General features: G+C 42.5%; 1 protein-coding gene across 1 annotated transcript in view; it reads left to right on the forward strand.

The window, feature by feature from the left end:
- Positions 1–24,535, forward strand: part of LOC110255845 (multidrug resistance-associated protein 4-like) — a 131,054-nt gene that overhangs the window by 103,502 nt on the left and 3,017 nt on the right. Inside the window, 2 exon segments of the mRNA XM_021065788.1 lie at positions 454–645; positions 6,693–6,848. Of these exon segments, the coding sequence (XP_020921447.1) occupies positions 454–645; positions 6,693–6,848 (348 nt within the window).

Genomic DNA, 24,535 nt, shown 5'->3' on the forward strand with positions numbered 1-24,535 from the left:
CTTTTGTAGAGAAGGTGACTAGTTGTTAAAACGAGCTTGCTGACTGTCCAGTTCTGCTCGTCATGACAGACGCCCTTCTGTACCACACATTACTGATCAGGGTCCATCAGTATCCCTTCCTTTGACACAACTCTCTTGTTTTTTTATTCAGGTATGAAAAGTGGATCAGTAAAGTCTTAGCATTCAGTTCTCTAGTTCTTTTGGTTTTAATACAATGTTGAAGGAAGTGGCCGTAAGTGACAGTGTTACAGGACGATGAACAAGTTTGCAAATCATCAAAGGCCTCGTCAGACGCCTCCTTCTGTCCTTTGGGGATGATAAGACCTGGGATAAACTTAACCAGAGAAAAGCAGATAGGAAGATAAAAAAAGCAAAAGATCTCATTTAAAGTCTCTGAACCTCCATAAACAAGACCCTTTGTTCCTAACCCACGTGATGTCATGTGTCTTTCAGATGATTTCAGTAGAAAGAGTGACTGAATATACAGACCTTGAGAAAGAAGCACCCTGGGAATATGAGTATCGTCCACCGCCATCCTGGCCCCATGAAGGAAGCATTGACTTTATTAATGTGAGCTTCAGGTACAGCTCAGATGGGCCTCCAGTACTGAGGGAGCTGATGCCATGGATTCCCCAAAGAAGCAAGGTTTGTTTAAGCCATTTGCCTCATTCATAGTCCAGCTAAAATTTGAATAGTGTATCAGCTGTCAGCTTCCTCGTCAGTGTGTCACAGGGATTCTTTGTCCCTCTTGGATGCAGATTAGGTCAGTGACGTTGTAGGTGAATCTTTCTTAGAAACTGACCATGGAAGGGAGACACTAGGATTTCTTTCCCGTTGTCATGAGCTCCCTCATGGTGGTTGGTGCCCTGAGCTACAGAGCTGGAGCTCAGCCTGACCCAGGATACTGTATGTGACACCTGATTATTCATGCGAAGTCTGGATGTCACCCTGGCTCCCTGTCCCTAAGTCTCCAATATCTCCTTCCTTTCCATCCTTCCTTCTCTGTATTTCTGAAATTTTCTCTTCCTCCAATGGTCCCATCAGCTGCAGCCCCTCCTCTGTCCCTTGGCCCTTTCTTAGACTTGTCCTCCACTAGCCCCCACTGAGCTGTCAGCCCCTATCCTCCCCCTCACAGGCTGCTGCTTCCTGAAGCTCAGAGCTGGTCCTTACTGTCCTGAGTAAGCTGCTGCTGGAACCATTGTGCAGCCCCGGGTCCACTCCAGCAGCTTGTGTCCACCAGAGAAGAGCCCAGAATCTTGATTCAGTGGTGGGGGGGAGTGAGGAACCAGGGCCCCCAGCTGGAGTCAGGGCCCAGAGACTTGCTCAGAGTCGATGAAAGCACATGGAAGGGAGCAGGGAAGACACACGTGGGAGACGGCAGAGGGCGTGTGACCCTCGTCCTGCCAGCGTCCCTGTCTGCTGACGGTGTCCCTGTCACGCTCAGCTTTTGGCCCTCGGTTGGGACCAAGGCCGGGTCCTGACAGAGACTAAAACCAGAGCAGACATGGCGTTGGCAGCTCTTCAGCACCACCCTCTCCCCCAGGTCCTGGCCCACATGCGGTCCCTGCGCTCAGGTCATGGTCATTCTCCCGGAGCCCCATGTCCTCCCAGCCCCCCCACCCGCCCCCGTGTGCACAGCTGCCCCTCGACCTCGGACCCCTTCCCTCCCGTCATCTGGCTGCTGAAAGTCTCCTCCTGTTCAGAGTCAGCTCTCCTGCACCTGCCTCTTCAGGCTCCTCTGTGCTTCCACAGCATCTTAGAGGGTCTAAGATAGAGCTTATGGTACATCTGTGTTCATAGCAGCCAAAGGTGGAAGCAATCCAGGTGTCCATGTGGAAAGTGATAGATGACTGTATATCCTGTAGTGAAATATTATTCAGATTTAAAAAGGGAAGAAAATTATCTGACCTGAGGACATCATGCTGTTGAAGTAAGCCAGACACAAACAGAACCATTACTTTATGATTCAGTGTATCTAGAGGAGTCAGATTCATAAGGACAGAAAGTAGGAAAGTGGTCACAGGGCCGGGGGAGGGGGTAATGGGGAGTCATTGTTTAATGGGTACAGAATTTCAGTTTCACAAGAGAAAATGTATTCCGTGGTTGGCTTGTACAACAATGTGAATACACATACCACTAAACTGTTCACTTTAAAATACTTAATTTGTAAATTTTGTTAGTGTATTTTACCACCATTAAAAGACATAGCATGTATGGCATGCTTTGCAATTTTGGGTCCATATCTCACAGAGCCCTCAGTGTTCTTTGTCATTTGTTTGTTTTTGCTTTTTAGGGCCGCACCTGCGACATATGGAGGTTCCCAAGCTAGGGGTCAATTTGGAGCTATAGCTGCCAGCCTACCCCACAGCTACAGCCACACAGGATCCGAGCCATTTTTCTGACCTACACCAGAGCTCATGCCGACGCTGAATCCTTAACCCACCAAGCAAGGCCAGGGATCGAACCCACAACCTCATGATTCCTAGTCGGATTTGTTTCTGCTGTACCACAGAGGGAACTCCACCCTGAGTCTTCTGAAGATCAGGGGCATCTTATTTTCATATCCATTTCACAGAAAGTGGCATTCTTCAGGCCACAGAGAGGGTGGTAAGGGACTGCTGGCTGAGAAGGTGAGTGAATAACACACTGGTGAGAGCAAGCAGTGACTGAAACACATGCACCTCCAAAAGCAACCAATTATGTAGCATGTTAAACATTTAAGAACTGCTCTTTAAGACTCTTTTGACCACAGAAAGACATCTAGTGGACTGCAGCTGTAACAACAGGTATTATGCAGGTTTCTAATTCATGAAAGAAAGAGGAAGTAAAAATAACCAAAATAAGGTAAATAGCACCTTAGTCTTCCTGGTTTGATTCTGACACTGGTTGTATTTTTTTATTCAGATGTTTTTGTGGTTGATTTGATTATTTTAGAGAGTAAAGGAAATTTTAAAGCATTTTCCAGCTCTAGAGGTAGATTGATTTGGGTTTTTTTCTTGCTAAAATGTATTACTTGGAATACACGCATGCGCGCACACACACATATATAAACATACATACATATAATAATCACTTTCCCTGTGTAAATTGTTGTCTGTCTGTGAAAATGAAGGGTTGGCCATTTGAAATTGTATTTATGGCTCTAGGATCCATCTAATGTGTCTGTCTCTCTGTCCAGCTTGTCAAATACCTAAATATTATGTTTATAGATTTTTCCTTAAATTTCTATATCCTGAGTTAAAAAATCTCAGCTCCCTACTTAATGTCTCTTCTGTGCAGGACTTCACAGGTCATACAAATAGTACAAAGGCAAACCCAGTATAGATCCTGCTGTCAACATATACAGTCCAGTTGAAGATGTGAGAAAATGGCTCTATCAGCTGTGTAAGATAGGAGGTGGTCGTGATGTTTATAGACGTTTAGGCAAAGATGATGTAACATCTGTTTCGGTTGAGAGACGCCTACACGAGGGATCAGGTAGAGCATTTCCGAGGACTGAGGCCTGTGAGACAGACTTAGTGACGTGTGGCTAGGATTTCAGCAGGTGGCAATGCATGGGACAGGCCTTCTGGGAGGTGGGACCAGCATGAGCACAGGCACAGTGTCCTGATCCTGTGAGTGAAGAACTAGGCCCCTGCAGAGCGTTCAGGGAACAGAAGTAGCAGGTGCAGAGCACCCACTGTCACGGTCCTTCCTCACCCCTACCCAGTGGTCCCAAGGGAGCTGACTCTGAGATGAAGGACGGAGAGGTTGGTGGGGACAGTTTCATAGAAGAGACTTCCTGGGGCGGAGTGACAGGCACAGACTCCTCCCTGGAGTTTGGAGCTCCCAGGCCTGTGGTCATGAGCAGCCCACAGGCAGTGTCCCTGTCCTCTCTTGGCCATTGACCCAAAGTCTACGAATGTCCCACTTTGCGTGGATGGATCAGTTTCAGTAGAGCTGATGGTGTGGGAACCTCCACACTTTCTCACAGCCACGTTCTCACCCGTGTCCCGATGCGTGTCGATGTGTCTATGAGGACACTCAGAGACACCGGCGTGCCTGGTTTATTCTGCTTCCCAGGCAGTGCATGTTCTACAACTTGAACATTTGTGGCAGCCCCATGTCAAACAAATCCATCGATGCTATTTTTCCACAGCATTTGCTGACTTAAGTGTTGTGTCTCTGTGTCACATGTAGGTAATTCATAGAATATTTCAAAGCTTTTCCTTATTATATTTGTCATGGTGATCTGGGATCCTTGTTCTTTGAATGAAGGCTCAATTGATGGCATTTTTTTAAGCAATAAAGTAGTTGAAAATCAAGGTACATGCATTATTTTTCAGACATAATGCTGTTGTACACTTTGTAGAGTGCGGTTTAGTGTAAACGTAACTTTAACATGCACAGATGAACAAAAATGCATATGACTCGCTTTATTTTGCAATACTCACTTCATTGCAGTGTCTGAAACCAAATTTGCAGCATCTTTAAGGTCTGTCTGTACCCAGAATATGTGAGTCACATATATACACACAGGGATCTGCCTATGTACAGAGAGTGGCCCGTCTATATTACATAAATTAGAGTTTAAAGTTTCAGAGTGGCTACAAAGATAATAAAGTTAGCTAAACCCACTTTTTTTTTTTTTTTTTTTGTCTTTTGTTGTTGTTGTTGTTGTTGTTGCTATTTCTTGGGCCGCTCCTGCGGCATATGGAGGTTCCCAGGCTAGGGGTTGAATCGGAGCTGTAGCCACCGGCCTACGCCAGAGGCACAGCAATGCAGGATCCGAGCCGCGTCTGCAACCTACACCACAGCTCACAGCAACGCCGGATCGTTAACACACTGAGCAAGGGCAGGGACCGAACCCGCAACCTCATGGTTCCTAGTCAGATTCGTTAACCACTGCGCCACGACGGGAACTCCTAAACCCACTTTTCTTATATTTACTCTCTGTAAACCTTTTTTTTTTTTTTTTTGAAATGCCATGATTGTTTTTACAGACTAAGATTTGAAAGTTTAGAGTTATTCAAATGGGAAAAGATGAAAAATTCCCACTTGGAGTTCCCTGATGGCCTAGCCTAGTGGTTGAAGATCAGCGTTATCACTGTTGTGGCTCAGGTTCGATCCCTGACCTGGGATCGTCTGCATGCCGTGGGTGCAGCCAAGAAAAAAAAATTTTCTGTACTCTGATCACAGTGCTCAGGAAGATTTAGTTCTTCTCTGTTTAAAGGCATGAGTATTTTAAATTTACCAAATTAATTGACAAATGAAAGCATGTCGTAGATCCTCCATGGATTCTGGATTCCTAAATAGAGATGAATTTTTTTCTTGGGAAGATCCCACCAGGGAATAATCCAGTTGGGCAAGTTCATTGATAAGATGGGCCAGTTTCTCTAAACATGTTTGAATGCACACAACTTAAAGCCAGTATTTACAGCACAGTTTTATTCCTCACCAGCAATTTATCTGCATTATATCGATTCTTTAATCTTATTGTTAATGCACTTAATTTCTCTCTGCTTTGGTTGTAATAACTAGACTGATACTTCACATCTTTCCAAGATACAGTTTTTAAGTATTAATTGGTTTATAAAATGCCTTTTTTTTTTTTTTTTTTGTCTTTTTGGTTTTTAGGGCAGCACCGTGGCATATGGAGGTTCCCAGGCTAGGAGTGGAATTGGAGCTGAAGACTCCAGCCTATGCCACAGCCACAGCAACTAGGGATCTGAGCCTCATCCGAGACCTACACCACAGCTCACAGCAATGCCAGATCCTTGACACACCAGGGATTGAAGCTGGTGATCATGGGTGCTAGTCAGGTTTGTTAACCACTGAGCCACAATGGGAACTCCTGATATACCTTTTGAACTGCTCTGCTGAAAGGTCTCCTATAAATAGGAGATGTTCTTTGTGGTATTGTTGACCTTATTATGTGCATTGTGTCTACTGGCTACTGTCTTTTAAGGGACTGAGACCTTCCTTTTATAATTTTTAGATTTTTGCTTTCAAGATAGAAGATCATTAAGATATTTAATATTAGGAAGTGATTTAGTTTCTCTACCAAAGAAAAACCCCTCTTAAATAATAGATGCTTGAGAAGGTGAGTATTGTTTATGTACAACACTTCTGACTTGACTCGTTGCCCACATAATTCTCAAGGTCAAAGTACCCAGACATTAGGACTAAAGGTAATTTAATGAATTATATCTAATGGAATGGTTATCTGTATCTAAAAAGGTATGAATTTATTGCAAAATCTGCAAAAATGTCAAGACTGGATTTAAATATATAAAAAAGATGTGAATCTAAATAAATGAATAAATAAATAGATGGTGACATCTTCTGAACCACTTAGGAGACGGCTGGCTTTTCACTACCAGTAGATCGATTTTGTTATTTTTAACTCTTTTGGAGACCAGGGGTTCCCAACCAGAGGACATTTGTCAATGTCTGACATTTTTGGTTGCCACAATTGGGCGGGGGGGGTTCTGGTAGCTAGTGCGTAGAGTCCAGGGTTCCTGCTGAACATTCTACAGTACACGGGACTTGCCCAGCACCGCCCCCCGCCACCGCCGCCAAAAAAATGAATTATTTGGCCCATAATGTCAACAGTGCCATGGCTGAGAAACCTATAGACTAAAATTTATCTTCAATAGTCAAAGTTTTGCTGCCCATTTTTAATTGTTAATCACTCCTGGACTTCTTTACAGGTTGGCATTGTGGGAAGAACAGGAGCTGGAAAAAGTTCACTCGTCTCGGCCCTTTTCAGATTATCAGAACCCGAAGGTAGAATTTGGATTGGTGGGATCAAGACAACCACCATTGGACTTCACGATTTAAGGAAGAAAATGTCAGTCGTACCTCAGGTATGCATATCAGAGCATTCTCACATGTTCTTTTCATAAGGTACCTAAGTTTAATTGCTTTTAATTTGATTGTCGTTTTTTCAAATTGCATGAAAATGTTGATCTTTTTCCTCCCAATAGAGCGTATTTTTAGCAGCAGATATTTTCAACAGTTATTTTCATGAGGTTTTGTTTGTTCATTCATTTGTATCTGATTTAATAACTTACCCAGATGGATTTCTGGACTCTTCTGCTGATAACGGTATCATTCTGAGAAAAACATATAAATGGTTTGTTTAGCATCGGAGAGGTTCCTAAAGGGAAACACGAGTTCTAAGTGTCTTAATGAAGCACCTTTGCTATAGGAACTAAAGCCACCCTTTTAAAAGTGATCATCTCCCTGGAGGGATTTCTGTGCTCCTTTGGGGCTTTGAGAATTAGAGAGTGTGTGGGTGCTTTGGGGAGACATTGAGAATTCAGCCATTCATCAGCGAGTAGAACCAGGGAGGCCGTAGAGAAGAGTGAGGAGGAGCACGGGACTCGGATCCCATCTCTGTGCTCCTCAGGCTTCTCCCCCTCACAGGGCAGCTCGCAGTACCACCCCCTGGAGCTGTTGTGAGGACTAAACAGGTCCGTGCGTGTGGAGAGCTTCCTGCAGACCCCATGCCTGGTTGCTGTGACAGTGGAGCCTTGACGTGACCCTCTCTTCCTGGGCTCTGGTTCTGTTTTCTTCTGCTTCTTTAAAAAGTACAATGTGCAGGGAGTGTTTGGAGATTGGATTATATGCACAGCAGACACTCCTATCATTCCTTTTGGTTCACCCACCCAGATAATTCAGAGACTATTGATTGAGCAATTACTAGTCTCTCATTATAGAGTCAAGGGCAACATAGGCTCTACGCCCACATCTTCCATCCTGCCCTCTGCTTTAACAACTTGTTGTTTACACACACACACACACACAATCATCAAGGGAAGCTCAGGAAAACATCCTCTTGAGATGAGAAACACAGGGAAGAGTCAAGACAAAAGGCTCAGGCAGACGTGCTTCCTGGAAGCGGGTACAGTGAGCTCTGAAATGCCTCTTTAGGAGGAAGCATGTAGAACGTGGCACCAAAGGAAGGAGAACATGGACGTGTGTCCTGTGACAGCACAGCTACTGCCACCCACCCCTGACCTCTGAGATAACTGGAATTAGTATAAGTACTTTTGAAATCAAGATCTTTCTTTCAGACCACAGTGAGACGCCACCTCACACCCCTTATGATGTCCGCTATCGATACAATAAAATAAAATAAGTGTTGGTGAGCATGCCAGAAAATTGGAATCCTGGGTGTTCTGGTGTGGTTCAGTGGAAATGAATCAGACTAGCATCCATGAGAATGAGGGTTTGATCCCTAGCCTTGCCTAGTGGGTCAGGGATCCAGTGTTGCCATGAACTGTGGTGTAGGTTGCAGATGCAGCTGGGATCCCGAGTTGCTGTGGCTGCGGCGTAGGCCAGCAGCTGTAGCTCCGATTTGACCTGAAGCCTGGGAACCTCCATATGCCACAGGTGTCTTGATGGTAGGAATGTAAAATGGTGCAGCCACTGTGGCAAACAAGATAGAGTTTCCTCAAAAAAGTTAAAAATGTAGTTATTATATGATCTACCAATTCTGCTTTGGGGTATAAACACAAAAGAATTGAAAGCAGTATTTTTGAGATACCTGTACATGCATGTTTATAGCAGCATTATTGACAATAGCAAAAAGGTGGAGACAGAATGTGGTACAAGAGTTCCCTGGTGGCCTAACGGTTAAGGATTCAGTGCAGACACTGATGTGGCTGGGGTTTGACCCCTGGCCTGAGAATTTCCACATGCTGTGGGTGCATCAGGAAAAAAAAAAGAGAGAGAGAGAAAGAAGAAGGAAAAAAGTATGGTACATATACAAACAATGGAATATTTCTCATCCTTAAAAGGATGGAAATTCCGACACATGCTGCAACACCGATGAATCTTGAGGGTGTTATGCTACATGAAATAACCAGTCACATGAAACAGATACTGCATGATTCTACTAATGACAGGTACCTAGAGTAGTCAGTTCATGGAGACAGGAAGTATAATGGTGGCTGCCAGGAGGTGGGGGAAGGAGAGTAGGGCATTCTTGTTAAATGGTACAGAGTTTGAGTTTCGCCAGTTGAAAGGAGTTCTGTGGCTGGATGCTGATGTTTGCTGTTCAACAGTGGGAATGTGTTTAATACTACTGATCTGTACACCTGAAAAATGGTTAAGGTAGTAAATTTTGTGTGGATTTTAATCACAGTAAAAAAATTTTAAAGATACTGCTTATGGGAGGAATAGAAATAAATTTTAGCACATAAAATCTCTCTGTTAAAAGATTCCCCCTGTTATTTGATTTCATGACTTCATGATTACAGTAGAAAATAGATGAGTTTGCATTCTCAGATTTTATGTTTTGATTGTACCCACTTCTTTTTTTTATAATTTTTTTTATTTTCCCACTGTACAGCAAGAGGGTCAGGTTATCCTTACATGTATATATTGCAATTACAGTTTTTCCCCCACCCTTTCTTCTGTTGCAACATGAGTATCTAGACAAAGTTCTCAATGCTATTCAGCAGGATCTCCTTGTAAATCTATCCTAAGTTGTGTCTGATAAGCGCAAGCTCCCGATCCCTCCCATTCCCTCCCCCTCCCATCACGCAGCCACAAATCTCTTCTCCAAATCCATGATTTTCTTTTCTGAGGAGATGTTCATTTGTGCTGGATATTAGATTCCAGTTATAAGTGATATCATATGGTATTTGTCTTTGTCTTTCTGGCTCATTTCACTCAGTATGAGATTCTCTAGTTCCATCCATGTTGCTGCAAATGGCATTATGTCATTCTTTTTTATGGCTGAGTAGTATTCCATTGTGTATATATACCACCTCTTCCGAATCCAGTCATCTGTCGATGGACATTTGGGTTGTTTCCATGTCCTGGCTATTGTGAATAGTGCTGCAATGAACATGCGGGTGCACGTGTCTCTTTTAAGTAGAGTTTTGTCCGGATAGATGCCCAAGAGTGGGATTGCGGGGTCATATGGAAGGTCTATGTATAGATTTCTAAGGTATCTCTAATCTGTTCTCCATAGTGGCTGTACCAGTTTACATTCCCACCAACAGTGCAGGAGGGTTCCCTTTTCACCACACCCCCTCCAGCACTTGTTCTTTGTGGATTTATTAATGATGGCCATTCTGACAGGTGTGAGGTGGTATCTCATGATAGTTTTGATTTGCATTTCTCTTATAATCAGCGATGTTGAGCATTTTCTCATGTGTTTGTTGGCCATCTGTATATCTTCCTTGGAGAAATGTCCATTCAGGCCTTTTGCCCATTTTTCTACTGCGTTGTTGGCTTTTTTACTGTTGGGTTGTATAAGTTGCTTATATATTCTAGAGATTAAGCCCTTGTCGGTTGCATCATTTGAAACTATTTTCTCCCATTCTGTAAGTTGTCTTTTTGTTTTCTTTTGGGTTTCCTTTGCTGTGCAAAAGCTTGTCAGTTGGATGAGGTCCCATGGGTTTATTTTTGCTCTAATTTCTATTGCTTTGGGAGACTGACTTGAGAAAATATTCATGATGTTGATGTCAGAGAGTGTTTTGCCTATGTTTTCTTCTAGGAGTTTGATGGTGTCCTGTCGTATATTTAAGTCTTTCAGCCATTTGGAGTTTATTTTTGGGCATGGTGTGAGGGTGTGTTCTAATTTCACTGCTCTGCATGCAGCTGTCCAGGTTTCCCAGCAATGCTTGCTGAATAGACTTTCTTTTTCCCATTTTATGTTCTTGCCTCCCTTGTCAAAGATGAATTGACCATAGGTGTCAGGGTTTATTTCCGGATTCTCTATTCTGTTCCATTGGTCTGTCTGTCTGTTTTGATACCAGTACCACACTGTTTTGAGGACTGTGGCTTTGTAGTATTTCTTGAAGTCTGGGAGAGTTATGCCTCCTGCTTGGTTTTTGTTTCTCAGGATTACTTTGGCGATTCTGGGTCTTTTGTGGTTCCATATAAATGTTTGGATTGTTCGTTCTAGTTCTGTGGAAAATGACATGGGTAATTTGATAGGGATTGCATTGAATCTGTAGATTGCTTTGGGTAGGATGGCCATTTTCACAATATTGATTTTCCCAATCCACGACCATGGAATATCTTTCCATTTCTTTACATCTTCTTTGATTTCTTTGATTAAAGTTTTATAGTTCTCGGCATATAGGTCCTTTACCTCCTTGGTCAGGTGTATTCTGAGGTATTTGATTTTGTGAGGTGCAATTTTAAAAGGCATCGTATTTTTGTATTCCTTTTCTAATATTTCATTGCTGGTATACAGAAATGCAACTGACTTCTGAATGTTAATCTTATATCCTGCTACTTTGCTGAATTTATTAATCAGTTCAGGGAGTTTTGGGGTTGAGTCCTTAGGGTTTTCTATGTATGGTATCATGTCATCTGCATACAGTGACAGTTTGATCTCTTCTCTTCCTATATGGATGCCTTTTATTTCTTTTGTTTGTCTAATTGCTGTGGCTAGGACTTCCAAAACGATGTTGAAGAGCAGTGGTGAGAGTGGGCATCCCTGTCTTGTTCCAGATTTGAGTGAGAAGGCTTTCAGTTTTTTCCCCATTGAGTATTATATTTGCTGTGGGTTTCTCATAAATGGCTTTGATTATATTCAGGAATGTTCCCTCTATACCCACTTTGGCGAGGGTCTTAATCAGGAATGGATGTTGGACTTTGTCAAATGCTTTTTCTGCATGAATTGAGATGATCATATGATTTTTGACCTTTTTTTTTGTTAATGTGGTGTGTGATGCTGATTGATTTGCGTATGTTGAACCATCCTTGTGAACCTGGGATGAACCCAACCTGGTCATGGTGTATAATTTTTTTGATATGTTGTTGGATTCGGTTGGCTAAGATTTTGTTGGGAATTTTTGCATCTATATTCATCAATGATATTGGCCGATAGTTTTCTTTTTTGGTGGTATCTCTGTCTGGTTTTGGAATGAGGGTGATGGTGGCCTCATAGAATGTCTTTGGGAGTATTCCTTCTTCTTCAACCTTTTGAAAGAGTTTAAGGAGGATGGGCACCAATTCCTCTTTATATGTTTGATAAAATTCACCTGTGAAGCCATCTGGTCCTGGACTTTTATTTGTAGGGAGTGATTTTATGACCTCTTCAATTTCATTTCTAGTGATCGGTCTGTTCAGTTGGTCTGTTTCTACTTGATTCAGTTTTGGCAGGCTGTAAGATTCTAGAAAATTGTCCATTTCTTCCAGATTGTCAAACTTGTTGCCGTATAGTTGTTCATAGTATTCTCTTATGGTTTTTTGTATTTCTGCTGTATCCGTTGTGATTTCTCCTTTTTCATTTATAATTTTGGTGATTTGGGTTCTTTCTCTCCTCTTTTTAGTGAGTCTGGCCAGGGGTTTGTCAATTTTGTTCACCTTTTCAAAGAACCAGCTCTTGGTTTTATTAATTTTCTCTATTGTTTTTTGAGTCTCTATTTTATTGATTTCTTCTTTGATCTTTATAATTTCCTTCCTTCTGCTGACTTTAGGACTTTTTTGTTCTTCTTTTTCTAATTCATTTAGGTGGAGGGTTAAGTTGTCAATTTGGGATCTTTCTTCTTTTTTGAGAAAGGCCTGGATTGCTATAAATTTCCCTCTGAGCACTGCTTTCGCAGCATCCCATAGATTTTGAGAGGTTGTGTCTTCATTATCATTTGTTTCAAGGTAGTTTTTAATTTCCTTCTTGATTTCCTCATTGACCCATTGGTTTTTTAGTAGCATGTTGTTTAGTCTCTGTGTAGTAGGTTTTTTTCTCTTTCCTTTTCCCATGGTTGGTTTCTAATTTCATGGCATTGTGGTCAGAGAAGATACTTGAGATAATTTCTATGCTCCTAAATTTATTGAGATTCGCTTTGTGTTCCAATATGTGGTCGATTCTTGAGAATGTTCCATGAGCATTTGAGAAGAATGTGTATTCTGATTTTTTTGGATGTAGTGTCCTGAAGATATCAATTAAGTCTAACTTTTCTATTGTTTCCTTTAGGATCTCTGTTGCTTTATTGGTTTTCTGTCTAGAGGATCTGTCCATTGATGGGAGGGGGGTATTTAGGTCTCCTACTATGATTGTATTCTCATCAATATCTCCCTTTATGTCTGTTAATATTTGTTGTATGTATCTGGGTGCTCCTATATTTGGGGCATATATGTTGACGATAGTAACATCCTCTCCTTGGATGGATCCCTTAATCATTAAATAGTGTCCTTCTTTGTCTTTCTTTATGTCTTTTGTTTTAAAGTCTATTTTGTCTGATATGAGCGTTGTGACTCCTGCTTTTCTGTCATGTCTATTGGCGTGAAATATTTTTCCCCACCCTTTCACTTTCAATGTATATGTATCTTTTGTCCTGAGGTGAGTTTCTTGTAGGCAGCATATTGAAGGTTTTTGCCTTTTTATCCACTCAGCCACTCTGTGTCTTTTGATTGGGGAATTCAGTCCATTGACATTTAAGGTGATAATTGATAGATGATTATTTATTGCCATTTGAACCTCATGTTCCAGTTGATTCTATGGTTCTCCATTCTTCCTTTCTTTTTTTTTTTTTTTTTTTTTTTTGGTTGGATGGTCGCCTGTTGTTATCTGCTTGAGTGTATTTTTTTTTCATTTTTTGCAAATGCAATAATTGGTTTTGGCTTGTGGTTGCCCTGATTTTTAAATATGCTAACCCCTTCCCATAATTGTGTGTTTTAGCCTGATGGTCCTGTAAGTTCAAACACTTCATTACTATATTAAAATTAAGAAGAGAAACATACAAACTAACAAACAAAATGGGTTATTTACCTCCTAACATCCCTTGCCCACATTTTATGGTTTTGATGACTCTTTTATTTTTTTATTTTTAATTTTATTTTGTTTGAAGCATGTTCATGATTAAATCTGTTTTCTGGCTTATTTGAGTGACTGCTCTCTGATTGCGGTTTCCACAGTCCTAGTTCTTCCTCTTCTTCTTCTTCTTTTTTTCTTTTCTTTTTTCTTCCCTTTCCTTCCTTTCTTTTTGGTTTAGAGAAGCCCTTTCAATATTTCCTTTAACCTGGGTTTTGTGTTGCTGTATTCTTTAAGTTTTTGTTTGTTGGGAAAAAATTTTATTTCCCCTTCTATTTTAAATGATATTCTTGCTGGATAGAGTAGTCTAGGTTGCATATTTTTTTCCTTTTAGCACTTTAAATATCTCTTGCCATTCCCTCCTGGCCTGTAGTGTTTCTGTAGAGAAATCAGCTGATATTCTTATGGGGATTCCCTTGTAGGTAACATTCTGTTTTTCTCTTGCTGCCTTGAGGATCCTCTCTTTATCACTAACTTTTGCCATTTTTATTATGATGTGTCTTGGTGTGGGTCTATTTGGGTTCAGTTTGTTTGGGGCCCTCTGTGCTTCTTGTATCTTGAACCCAGTATCCTTTACATTTGGGAAGTTTCCATCGATAATTTCTTCAAATATATTTTCCATTCCCTTATCTTTTTCTACTCCTTCTGGAATTCCTATTATGCGTAGATTGGCCCGCTTTATATTATCCCATAGGTCTCTTATATTGCTTTCCAGTTTTTTGATTCGGTTTTCTGTCTGTTGACCAGATTGAGTGATTTCCATTATTCTATCTTCCATATCACTGATTCGTTCTTCTGCATTATTCATTCTGGTTTTTACTGCCCTTAGTTCAGTTTGCATCTCTGCAAATGAATGTTCTAGTTTTTCTTGGCTCCTCCTTATATTTTCTAGTTCCTTTCTGAGGGTATCTGCATTTCTGTTCATATCTTCTCTTAATTCCTTCAGTATTTTCACTATTTCTCTTTTGAAGTCCAGGTCTGTCAGACTGCAGAGATCTGTTTCATTGTTGACTGCTTTAGGTGAGTTCTCCTGTTGGTTTGACTGGGGGTGGTTTCTCAGCTTCTTCATCTTGCTTGTTGTTTTCTTTCTCCTGAGGGAGTTGTACTCTCTGTTATCGGGCAGTGTTTGCCTTGTCACTGCCGTGGAATATTTCCTGAGGGCTGGTATTGTTGGTCAGTCTTTTTTGAGGCAGTGTGGCTTTTCTGGAGTGTTGATGGGGCTAACAGTGTTTCTTTGAAGCAAAGGAGGACTTCCTGAGGGCAGACAGGACTGAGAGGTCCACACCGCGATGGTAGCAGATTTCACTTCGTCATGCAGAGCTTGCTCTGGTGTTTTTAGGCTGTGGGGTTCTTGCAGGGGGTTGGCAGTGTTGGGAAGCTGTTCGGAGTGCAACACCCCCTGGGGGCTGGAGCAGCTATCTGGGTCTCTGAGAACCTAAGAGGCTCTTCCCTAGGGCAGCCCAACTCAGAAGGATGGCCTGAGAATGTAGGCAGAACTTTTCACAGACTGGCCAAGCTTGTTGCAGCTTTTCTGGGCTGCAAGGGGGCTGGTGGTGCTGAGCAGCTATTCCGCAGGGGTGGGGCACCCCCTGGGGGCTTGGGCGGGTAGCAGGGCCGCTGGAAACCCAAGAGGCTCCTCCCTGGGGCAGCCCGACTCAGAAAAACCATCCGAGAATTAGGCAGATCTATTCACGGCCTGGCTAGGCTTGTTCTAGCTTTTCTGGGCTGCAGGCCTTTTCTCGGGGGCTGGTGGTGTTTGGTGCTACTCTGCGGAAATGTAGCCCCTACAAAGGGCAAGCAGGCTTGTGCAGGGACAGCCCCTGCGATGGTAGGCTTCAGGCAATTTCTGAGGCCAGCCCTCCTGGATGGCAGGCAGCCCCAGGTTCGGCGAGAGTGTAGGGGGTGGCGGGGGTGGGGGGAGGGGATGCACTGGGAAGCACAGCTTCCAGCTAGCTAGCAGGCCTGTAAGCTTGCTGTGGCGTGGGGGTATTCTATGGGGACCCACCCCTTCTTCTCTCCTCTCCCCAGCACAGGCGCAGACCAGGCTCTTCTCCCAGGTTCCCTCTGATGAGGCTTTCCACTTCCCCGCCCCTAGAGTATTGCTCCCTTCCTCTGCGACAGCTTTGTTTTCTAGTCTCCCAGGCAGTCTCTGCCCTGTCAAATGGTTTCTAGACCTCCCAAGCAGTTTCCGCTCTGCCCCGCCCCCCCCAGCCCGTTCTGGGGGTCTAACCTCTGGAGCCGAGGTCCCGGTGCCCAGCCCCTACCCAGGCGTCTCAATTTTTGGTGACTGTGCCCGTAGTTCAAATGGTCCGTTGGGTTCTTGATCGGCTTTTCCGTACTCCAACTTACTGCTACACTCTTCTCTGCATCTGGAGATTCCTCTGGTTCGTTTGATCTTTCCCCCGTGTAGGTGACTTTCCAAGGTGTGGGATCCCTTTCTCCTCCGCAGTTCCTTTTCGGGAGAGCCTGTCCCGCTCGGATTCACCTTCTCTCACTCTCCTCTTTTCTCCCGTTCTGCCCAGTAATGTCACGAACTTCTTGCCGTTATTGGAGTTTAGGTTCCGCTGCCAGCGATTGGTTGCTGTTCTGTGTGAGTCATTTATTCTGTAGATGTGCTTTTTTTGTTGTGTTTGTGGGAGAGGGCGAGCGTGTCCCCCTACTCCTCCGCCATCTTGTCCTCTCTCCCTGTACCCATTTCTGACATGGGCCAACTGAAACTAGGTAGCAGAAATGATGAGTGTGTCCAAAAGTCCTTTTATGTCCTTGGATGAAAGGATTTAGAAATGTGCCCTGCGTTTTTAATGCTTCTTAATAAGAAAAGTTTTATGCTTGTGTATGGAAAAGAATTCTATAAACAAAGAAATAATGTTGGCTCTGCTCATCATGTTTGGAAGCACATCTGAGCAAAGGCTAAATAGACCTTGGCATGAGCAGGTTTAGGTTCTACCCTACTTTAGAGCATGCTCTGCACACATACTCTGCATGCTTACAAAACAGAGCTAAGCTTTGTATCCATGCAGATAAGGCTCACCAACCATTGTAAACACAGAACCTTTATTATTCCACTTTTTATGCCTTTGTCTCCAAGGCACAATATTGGTTGATTAAAGAGAGAATGTGGAGTTCCCATTGTGGCTCAGTGGGTTAAAAACCTGACTCATATCCATGAGGAAGCAGGTTCGATCCCTGGCCTCGCTCAGTGTGTTGAGGATCCAATGTTGCTGTGAGCTGTGGTGTAGGTTGCAGATGCAATTCAGATCCCATGTTGCTGTCACCAGCAACTTCAGCTTGGATTCGACCCCTGGCCTGGGAACTTCCATATGCTGTAGGCGAGGCCCTGAAAAAAACAACAACATTTTAAAATGTGTATGGAAATAGAGAAGATCTCTAATAGCCAAAACAATCTTGATAAAGAAGTACGGAGCTGGAGGAATCATGTTCTCTGGCTTCAGACCATACTACAAAGCTACAATAATGAAAACAATACAACACCAGCACAAACATCAGATACATAATCAGTGAAACAGGATAGAAAGCCCAGAAATAAACCCATGCACTTATACTCAATTTGTCTAAGATAAGGGATACAAGAATATACAGTGGAGAAGACAGTCTCATTAAGAAGTGGTGCTGGGAAATCTGGAACAGCTCCATGTAAGGGAATGAAATTAGAACATTCTCTAACACCACATACACAAATCAATTCAAAATGAATTAAAGACCTAAATGTAAGACAAGATACCATAAAACTCTTAGAGGAAAACAAAGGAAAAACACTCTTGGACATGAATCACAGCAATATTTTCTTGAATCCATCTCCTAGAGTAATGGAAAGAAAAGCAAACATAAACCAATGGGGCCTGAATTAAACTTAAAAGCTTTTGCACAGCAAAGGAAACCATAAACAAACAAAAAGACAACTTAGGAAATGGGAGAAAATATTTGCAACTGATGCAACTGAAAAGGGGTCCATTTCCAAATACAAACAGGATCAAATTTAAGGAGAATCCCAGCTCCATAGCCTGAGCAGATAACCACTCTGCTAGTGACTTCAAAATCCTCTTGATGGCAGTCCATGGTGGAACTGCTTCATATCGTGACTTTATGTGAGTGTGCGGCACATGCACAGAAACAGGAACAAAAACTTCACAAAATAATATTACTCTTGCTCTGTGCTCTGACAATTTCTGTCATATCAGTTCTAGTTCATATTAGAGACAAAATGATGGTCATGTGGCACCATATTTATTTCCTGATCCATTGGCTACACCTGCAGTTTGACAAACACGGTCCCTCCCTGTCCCCTGTTGACCTGGTCCTGGTCCGTGTGAGCCTCATGCCAGGATCTTTATTGTTGTTCTATATTCTCCCAGCAGCCCTGCAAGGTTAGCCCCATCTTCCAGTGAGGGAAATGAGGCTTGGGAAGATTAATAACTTACGGCAAGTCTACTAGCTAATAAGCTGTAGAATCAGAGCTTAGAACAGTCCTTTTTTTTTTTTTTTTTTTTTTTTTTTTTTTTTTGTCTTTTTGCCTTTTCTAGGGCCACTCCCGCAGCATATGGAGGTTCCCAGGCTAGGGGTCGAATTGGAGCTGTAGCCGCTGGTCTACACCAGAGCCACAGCAACATGGGATCCGAACTGTGTCTGCAACCTACACCACAGCTCACGGCAATGCCGGATCCTTAACCCACTGAGCAAGGCCAGGGATCAAACCCACAACCTCATAGTTCCTAGTCGGATTCGTTAACCACTGCGCCATGACAGGAATTCCATAGTCCTTTTTTTTTTAATGAATATTTGTTGAACTGAATGATATTCTCGTCAAATATTTTTTCCACTTTTTCCTACTGCACACTCAAAAGGATTCCCCAAACTATAACATAGTAAATATATACAGAATAGAGCTGGCAGATATTTCTCCTAGTGTCGTGTCCCTAATTTGAAGGATAGTATTAGTTCAGAAACAGGTTTGTTCACTTATATGCCATGGGCTAATGAGTGTCAGGAGAAGATACTCAAAATCTTACCCTCTCCAGCCAAGAACCATTTTTCTTCACAGTGTCAAACTGGCTTTGGAAGTGGAGAAAATCCATTGGTTTGATTCCTTGAAGTCACCTATTCAAGTGCAGAAAGCTTACACCCTTCTTCCCTCAAGTGAGTAGGAAGCAGTGTTGCTGGCACCTGAACATCCTGAGGGAGGGAACCTAGGACGCTGAGAGCAGACTCTGCAGAGGGGGCCCAGTGCTGTTTCTCTGCGTTGCCTGCTTGGGTGCATGGGGCCCACATCAACCTCCCTGACTCCCTGCTCCCTGTAATCCTGGGAGCAGCAGGGAGCTTCCAGAGTGCTCTCTCCATCCCAGGCTCATCCCTGTCACTGCTCACCCCACCATGAGCAGGTCAGAACTGGGGGAGATGTGGTCTTGGTGAGGACCTTCATAGGAACCAGAGGCAGGGGAGTGGGGACTTGGACTGTCAGTCCTGGAGTCCTGGGGGGACCTTTCAAAAAACAGCTATTGGGGGCATAGACAGTGCTTCTCCATTTGTATTCAGAATTTCAGGAAAAAGCAAAAACTGAAAGCAGTTCCTAAATACTTTCCATCCACAATGGGCAGCTACAGTGTATGTGTCCTTTGTGCTCCAGACTGAAGTGTGTTCCCCGGAAAGAACAGCCATTGTGATGATATTAAGGGAAGAACTTGCTTCTCTGAAAGAATCTGGAAAATGGATTTTAGAACTTCTCTGGATGATTCTTTACATCCAGGGATCTTTATCCTTTTGGCACAAAGAAAATTTTTTCTTTTTTCTTTTCTTTTGTCTTTTGAACTTTTAGGGCCCACACCCTCAACATATGAAAGTTCCCAGGCTAGGGGTCTAATCAGAGCTGTAGCTGCCGGCCTACGCCACAGCCACAGCAACACAGGATCCGAGCTGTGTCTGTGATTTACACCACAGCTCACAGCAACGCTGGATCCTTAACCCACTGAGTACGGTCAGGGATCGAACCCACAACCTCATGGTTCCTAGTCTGATTTGTTTCCACTGTGCCAAGATGGGAATTCCTCCGACAAAGGAAATATTTTCAATTGAAGAGGGATCCCATGTAAATTTAGTATGTATGATTGTAACTCAGAGTTTGGTACTGAACAGTGTCTGTCATCTTTATCATGATTAAACAGATTCATTTTTTATATTTGAGGTTTTTTTAAAAAAAATCAAAGCAAAAGCCGAGTATTTTTTAAACAGCCCACACTGCTCTTTTGGTATTTCCATTCCTGCATTTTCTTTAGTAGTTTGAAGAAACTGAACCAGACTGTCTCTTTAAGATTCCTTCCTGATTACCTGGTTTTCTTTCCCATTTTTCCTTATTAATAAGAAAACTCAAAGAAAGAGGAGGTGGGTGTACTGTTACTGGTAAAGAAAGATAACTGGATTCGAGCCTAATATAGGCGGTGCTTTTTATCTGACACTGAAATCTTTATAAAATCCCATGGAACTGCTTGTTGGAGCCGCTGAAAGAGGATTTTATGAGAATTGAGTTCAGTCATTGATTCAGAGGTTACAGGCTTAAAAAAAAAAAAAAAAAAAAAAAAAAAAAAAAAAAGGAGGAAGAAGCCAAGATGTACAGTGACTTCCTGTGATTCCCTCAGTCTTGAAACAGGGGCACTGGCTGCCGCTTAAGTCAGGTCCTCAGATTAGAAATGAGAAGGTAGCTCTGAGGAAACAGCAGCAGCAGCTACTCTTGAGGATGTATTTTAGTGGAGGGCAGTTTTCTGGTTTGGGACTGAAACGATTGGGGCAAACTGTTGCGCTTTATCTGGTTCCTTTGTCACCAGTTGTATTGTTTTGCCTTGATCCCAGGTCCTTAAGCCTCTGAAGGTGAGTGTGTAGGGTTTCTTTTTAAGATAATGAGGGTCTTGTCTTCCAGCAGCGCAGACACAAGGGCCAGTAAGATTGCAGTTCTCAGTCTTGCAGCTGTGTTGAGGGATTATCCACTTACTACACTAAATGCTCTGGGTCACACAGCTAATATGAACTTGTGTTATATTAGTTACAACAGAAATAATTACTACCGAATGTGGCAAAAAGGATTAAATTTATTTTGGGTTTGTTTTTAATAAATTTCATTGACGTATAGGTGACTTAACAATGTTGTGTTGGTTTCAGGTGTACAGCAAAGTGAATCAGCCATATATATACATATATCCATTCTTTTCCAGATTCTATCCCCATATACGCTATCACAGAGAATTGAATAGATTTCCTCGAGATATACAGTAGGTCCTTGTTACCAGTCGACTTAGTATATAGCAGTGTGTATATGCTGATCTCAGCCTCCCAATCCATAGAAAGAATAAAATTTTTAAAGTATAAATTTTGAATCATGATGGAAACAATTTCAAGGGGGGAGGGGTTCACCCAAAGTTCCCAGGCCAGGGATTGAACCTGCATAGCAGTTGCAGCCTGCACCACATGTGTGGCAATGCTGGATCCTTAACCTGCAGTACCACAAGGGACGCTCCAAAACAGTTTGGAAACTAATGTTCCACTTAATATTTTACACTGAAGAAGAACATTTGTTTCCCTGACTCTGCTGTGCCAGCTAACTCTTGGTAAATGCAGTTTAAATGTGTTCCTTCAGAAAAAATATGTGTGAGCCAATAAATACTGTGTGTATTTATGTGAAGGTTGTGTGTCCTGCTATAAATGTCTACACTGTGTGTTCTACCCGCAGATGTTTATGAAATTAGTTTATTAACTTCATTGCTCAGAGGTGAGTAATTGAATATCTGTCGGAAATGATCCTTAGTTTGACCTTTACCTGCCCTTGCAGTGTCTGTCTGTAAGTACTTTTATTACCTTTTGAAGATAACAATGGTTTCTTATGGGCGAGTGATGAAAGTATAAACCAAAGTGACCTCTGTGCGTAAAACACATGGACATTTTAAAACAGACATTGTTCATAAGTTACTGGCTTTAATGAAAAATACAGCTTCAGTCAGTTAATGTTGTAATCAGTTATTCTTTTCCATCAACTTTTTATTGAAATTTAACTGATTTTGAAACATATTTGGCACATAACAGAGAAATAGTTATTAAACTATGTTCTTCCATCTAACACTGCTAAATAAATACTTGTATTTGTCCAATATATCCATTTAGACTGTTAGTATAGATTTCAGTGAGGGCCTTTATTGCTGTGGGAAATCTTAACCTTATTTTTTTTTTCTTTTTACAACAACCAGCAGTGGTTTGGTGCTAATGAGCAGAACCTCCTTAAGGCCTGCCGCGTGTCTGAGGGCTCTGACCACAGCTCAGCCTGAAGCAGCTGCAGGCGTCTGGCAGGGGCTCAGGAGGAGGGACTCCTCTTTTTGCAAAGAATCTCCCTTTAGTCCCCAGTCTTTGCAGAGCTTCATCCTCTTCAGGGAGTTTCCTGAAGAGAAGAAGGTGAGGGAGGTGACAGTAGAGAGAGGCCCCGATTATGAAGCAGGTGATTGAACTTTAAATGGGGTCCCTGGCCTGTTCTCCTGAACCAGCAAAATGGCTGTCAGTAACCTGCTAATACTGTGAGCCTTTTCTTTGTGAATTGAAGGAACAAATTAAAAAACGTTATTTAATTTTTTTTTTTTTTTTTTTGTAGATTAGCTTAGGTAACTAATACCTCTCTAGAGTATATGTTGAAAACCTGGTGGACACTTTAAACCTTAGACCCCTTACAAGACATGAACTTGCTCCGTGAGAGGAACCTGGAGGGAAAAACTGTTCAGGTCACACAAGCTGTGATGGGCAAAGAGACATTCTTGTCCTTATTATGAGCACAGAGACCCCGTCTCCCTTCTCCCAGTTGGGCTCAAAGCTGGTTCATTAACCTGCCTTTTTCAGGCCCCTCACCTCCTCAAATACGAGTCCTTGAAGGGTCCCGCATCTGGGCCCCGGAGTAGAATCCGGCCCCTGCTTTAGAGCCTTGAGGGAAGGTGGGGAGAGTCAGAGGGGAGGGGGGAATAGTGGGCACCAGCCTCCCCTCGCCTGCTCACGTCGTTTGTGTAAACCTCGTGGAAAAGCCGAAGGAAGCGCCATTGCCTGGCCTGTGGAAACAGAGTTGCTCATTCCAGAGAGTGAGAAGTTTTTCCAAAATGTAAAGTAGATGATGGTGATTTCCCTGACAGGGAACTCTTACCATTGCCTAAGTGGTTGTTTAGTCTTTGAACCTAAATTTGAGAGTTTTAAGGGGACCTTGCATTTGGGTCTCAGGATTTTTCAGCTCAGTTCAGTATTCCTTTTGTAATGTCACATGACCAGTGATTTTCGGTGCTTTGGAGGTATGTTGGCCGCTTAAACAGCTTTGTGCAAAGAGAGCTCCCTTCATAATTTTAAAAAATTTTTATTTATATGTAGTTAATTGACAAGGTTGGGATAATTTCTGCTGTACAACAAAGTGACCCCGTCATATGTATACACATGTCCATTTCTCTCAGATTCTTTCCCCACATAGATTATCACCGGACACTGGGTAGAGTTCTCTGTGCTGTACAGCAGGTCCCCAATGGCCAGTCCTTCCATATACCTCAGTGTGCATATGCCAATCCCAAACCCCCAGTCCAACCCTCACAGCTCCCCACCTGTCCCCTTTGGCAACTGTATGTTTTTCAATGTCTGTGAATATGTTTCTATCCTGTAAATAAGTTCATTTGTGTCCTTTCTTTTTAGATTCCACATATAGGTGATATCAGATGATGCTGGTCTTTCACTGTCTAACTTCACTTAGTATGATAATCTCTAGGTCCATCCATGTTGCTGCTGATGGCGTTGTTTCATGCTTTTTATGGCTAATAGTCCATTGTGTATCTATATACCACATTTTTTTTTTGTCTTTATTGACATTTCTTGGGTCGCTCCCACAGCATATGGAGGTTCCAAGTCTAGGGGTCGAATTTGAGCTGTAGCTGCCAACCTACACCAGAGCCACAGCAACACAGGATCCGAGTCACGTCTGCAGTCTACATACACCACAGCTCACGGCAACACCGGATCCTTAATCCACTAAGCAAGGCCAGGGGTCGAACCCCCAACCTCATGGTTCCTAGTCGGATTTGTTAACCACTGCGCCACAATGGGAACTCCTATACCACATCTTCTTTATCCATTCTTCTGTCACTTGACATGGAGGTTGCTTCCCTGTCTTGGCTGTTATAAGTAGTGTTGCAGTGAACACTGGGGTGCATGTATCTTTTTGAATTATGGTTTTCTTTGGATAGATGCCCGTGAGTGGGATTGCAAGATCATGTGGTAGTTCTATATTTAATTTTTTGAGAAACCGCCATACTATTTTCCGTAGTGGTTCCACCAATTTACATCCCCACCAATAGTGTAGGAGGATTTCCTTTTCTCTGCACCCTCTCTAGCATTTATTATTTGTAGACTTTTTGGTGATGGGCATTCTGGATGGTATAAGATGGTACCTCATAGTAGTTTTAATTTGCATTTCTTTAATAATTAGAGATGTTGGGTATCTTTTCTTGTGTTTTTTGGCTATCCATATGTGTTCTTTGGAGAAACATCAAGTTAGATCTTCTGCCCATTTTTTTTTCTTTTATCTTGTTTGTTTTCTTGCTATTGAACTGCAGGAGGTGGTTGTATATTCTGGATATTGATCCCTGTCAGTTGCTTCGTATGCAACTATTTTCTCCCATTCTGTAGGTTGTCTTTTTGGTTTGTGTATGGTTTCCTTTGCTGTGCAAATGCTTTTAAGTTTAATTAGGTCCCATTTGTTTATTT

This window comes from Sus scrofa, chromosome 11 (genome assembly GCF_000003025.6).
Source record: "Sus scrofa isolate TJ Tabasco breed Duroc chromosome 11, Sscrofa11.1, whole genome shotgun sequence".
Classification (NCBI taxonomy): domain Eukaryota; kingdom Metazoa; phylum Chordata; class Mammalia; order Artiodactyla; family Suidae; genus Sus; species Sus scrofa.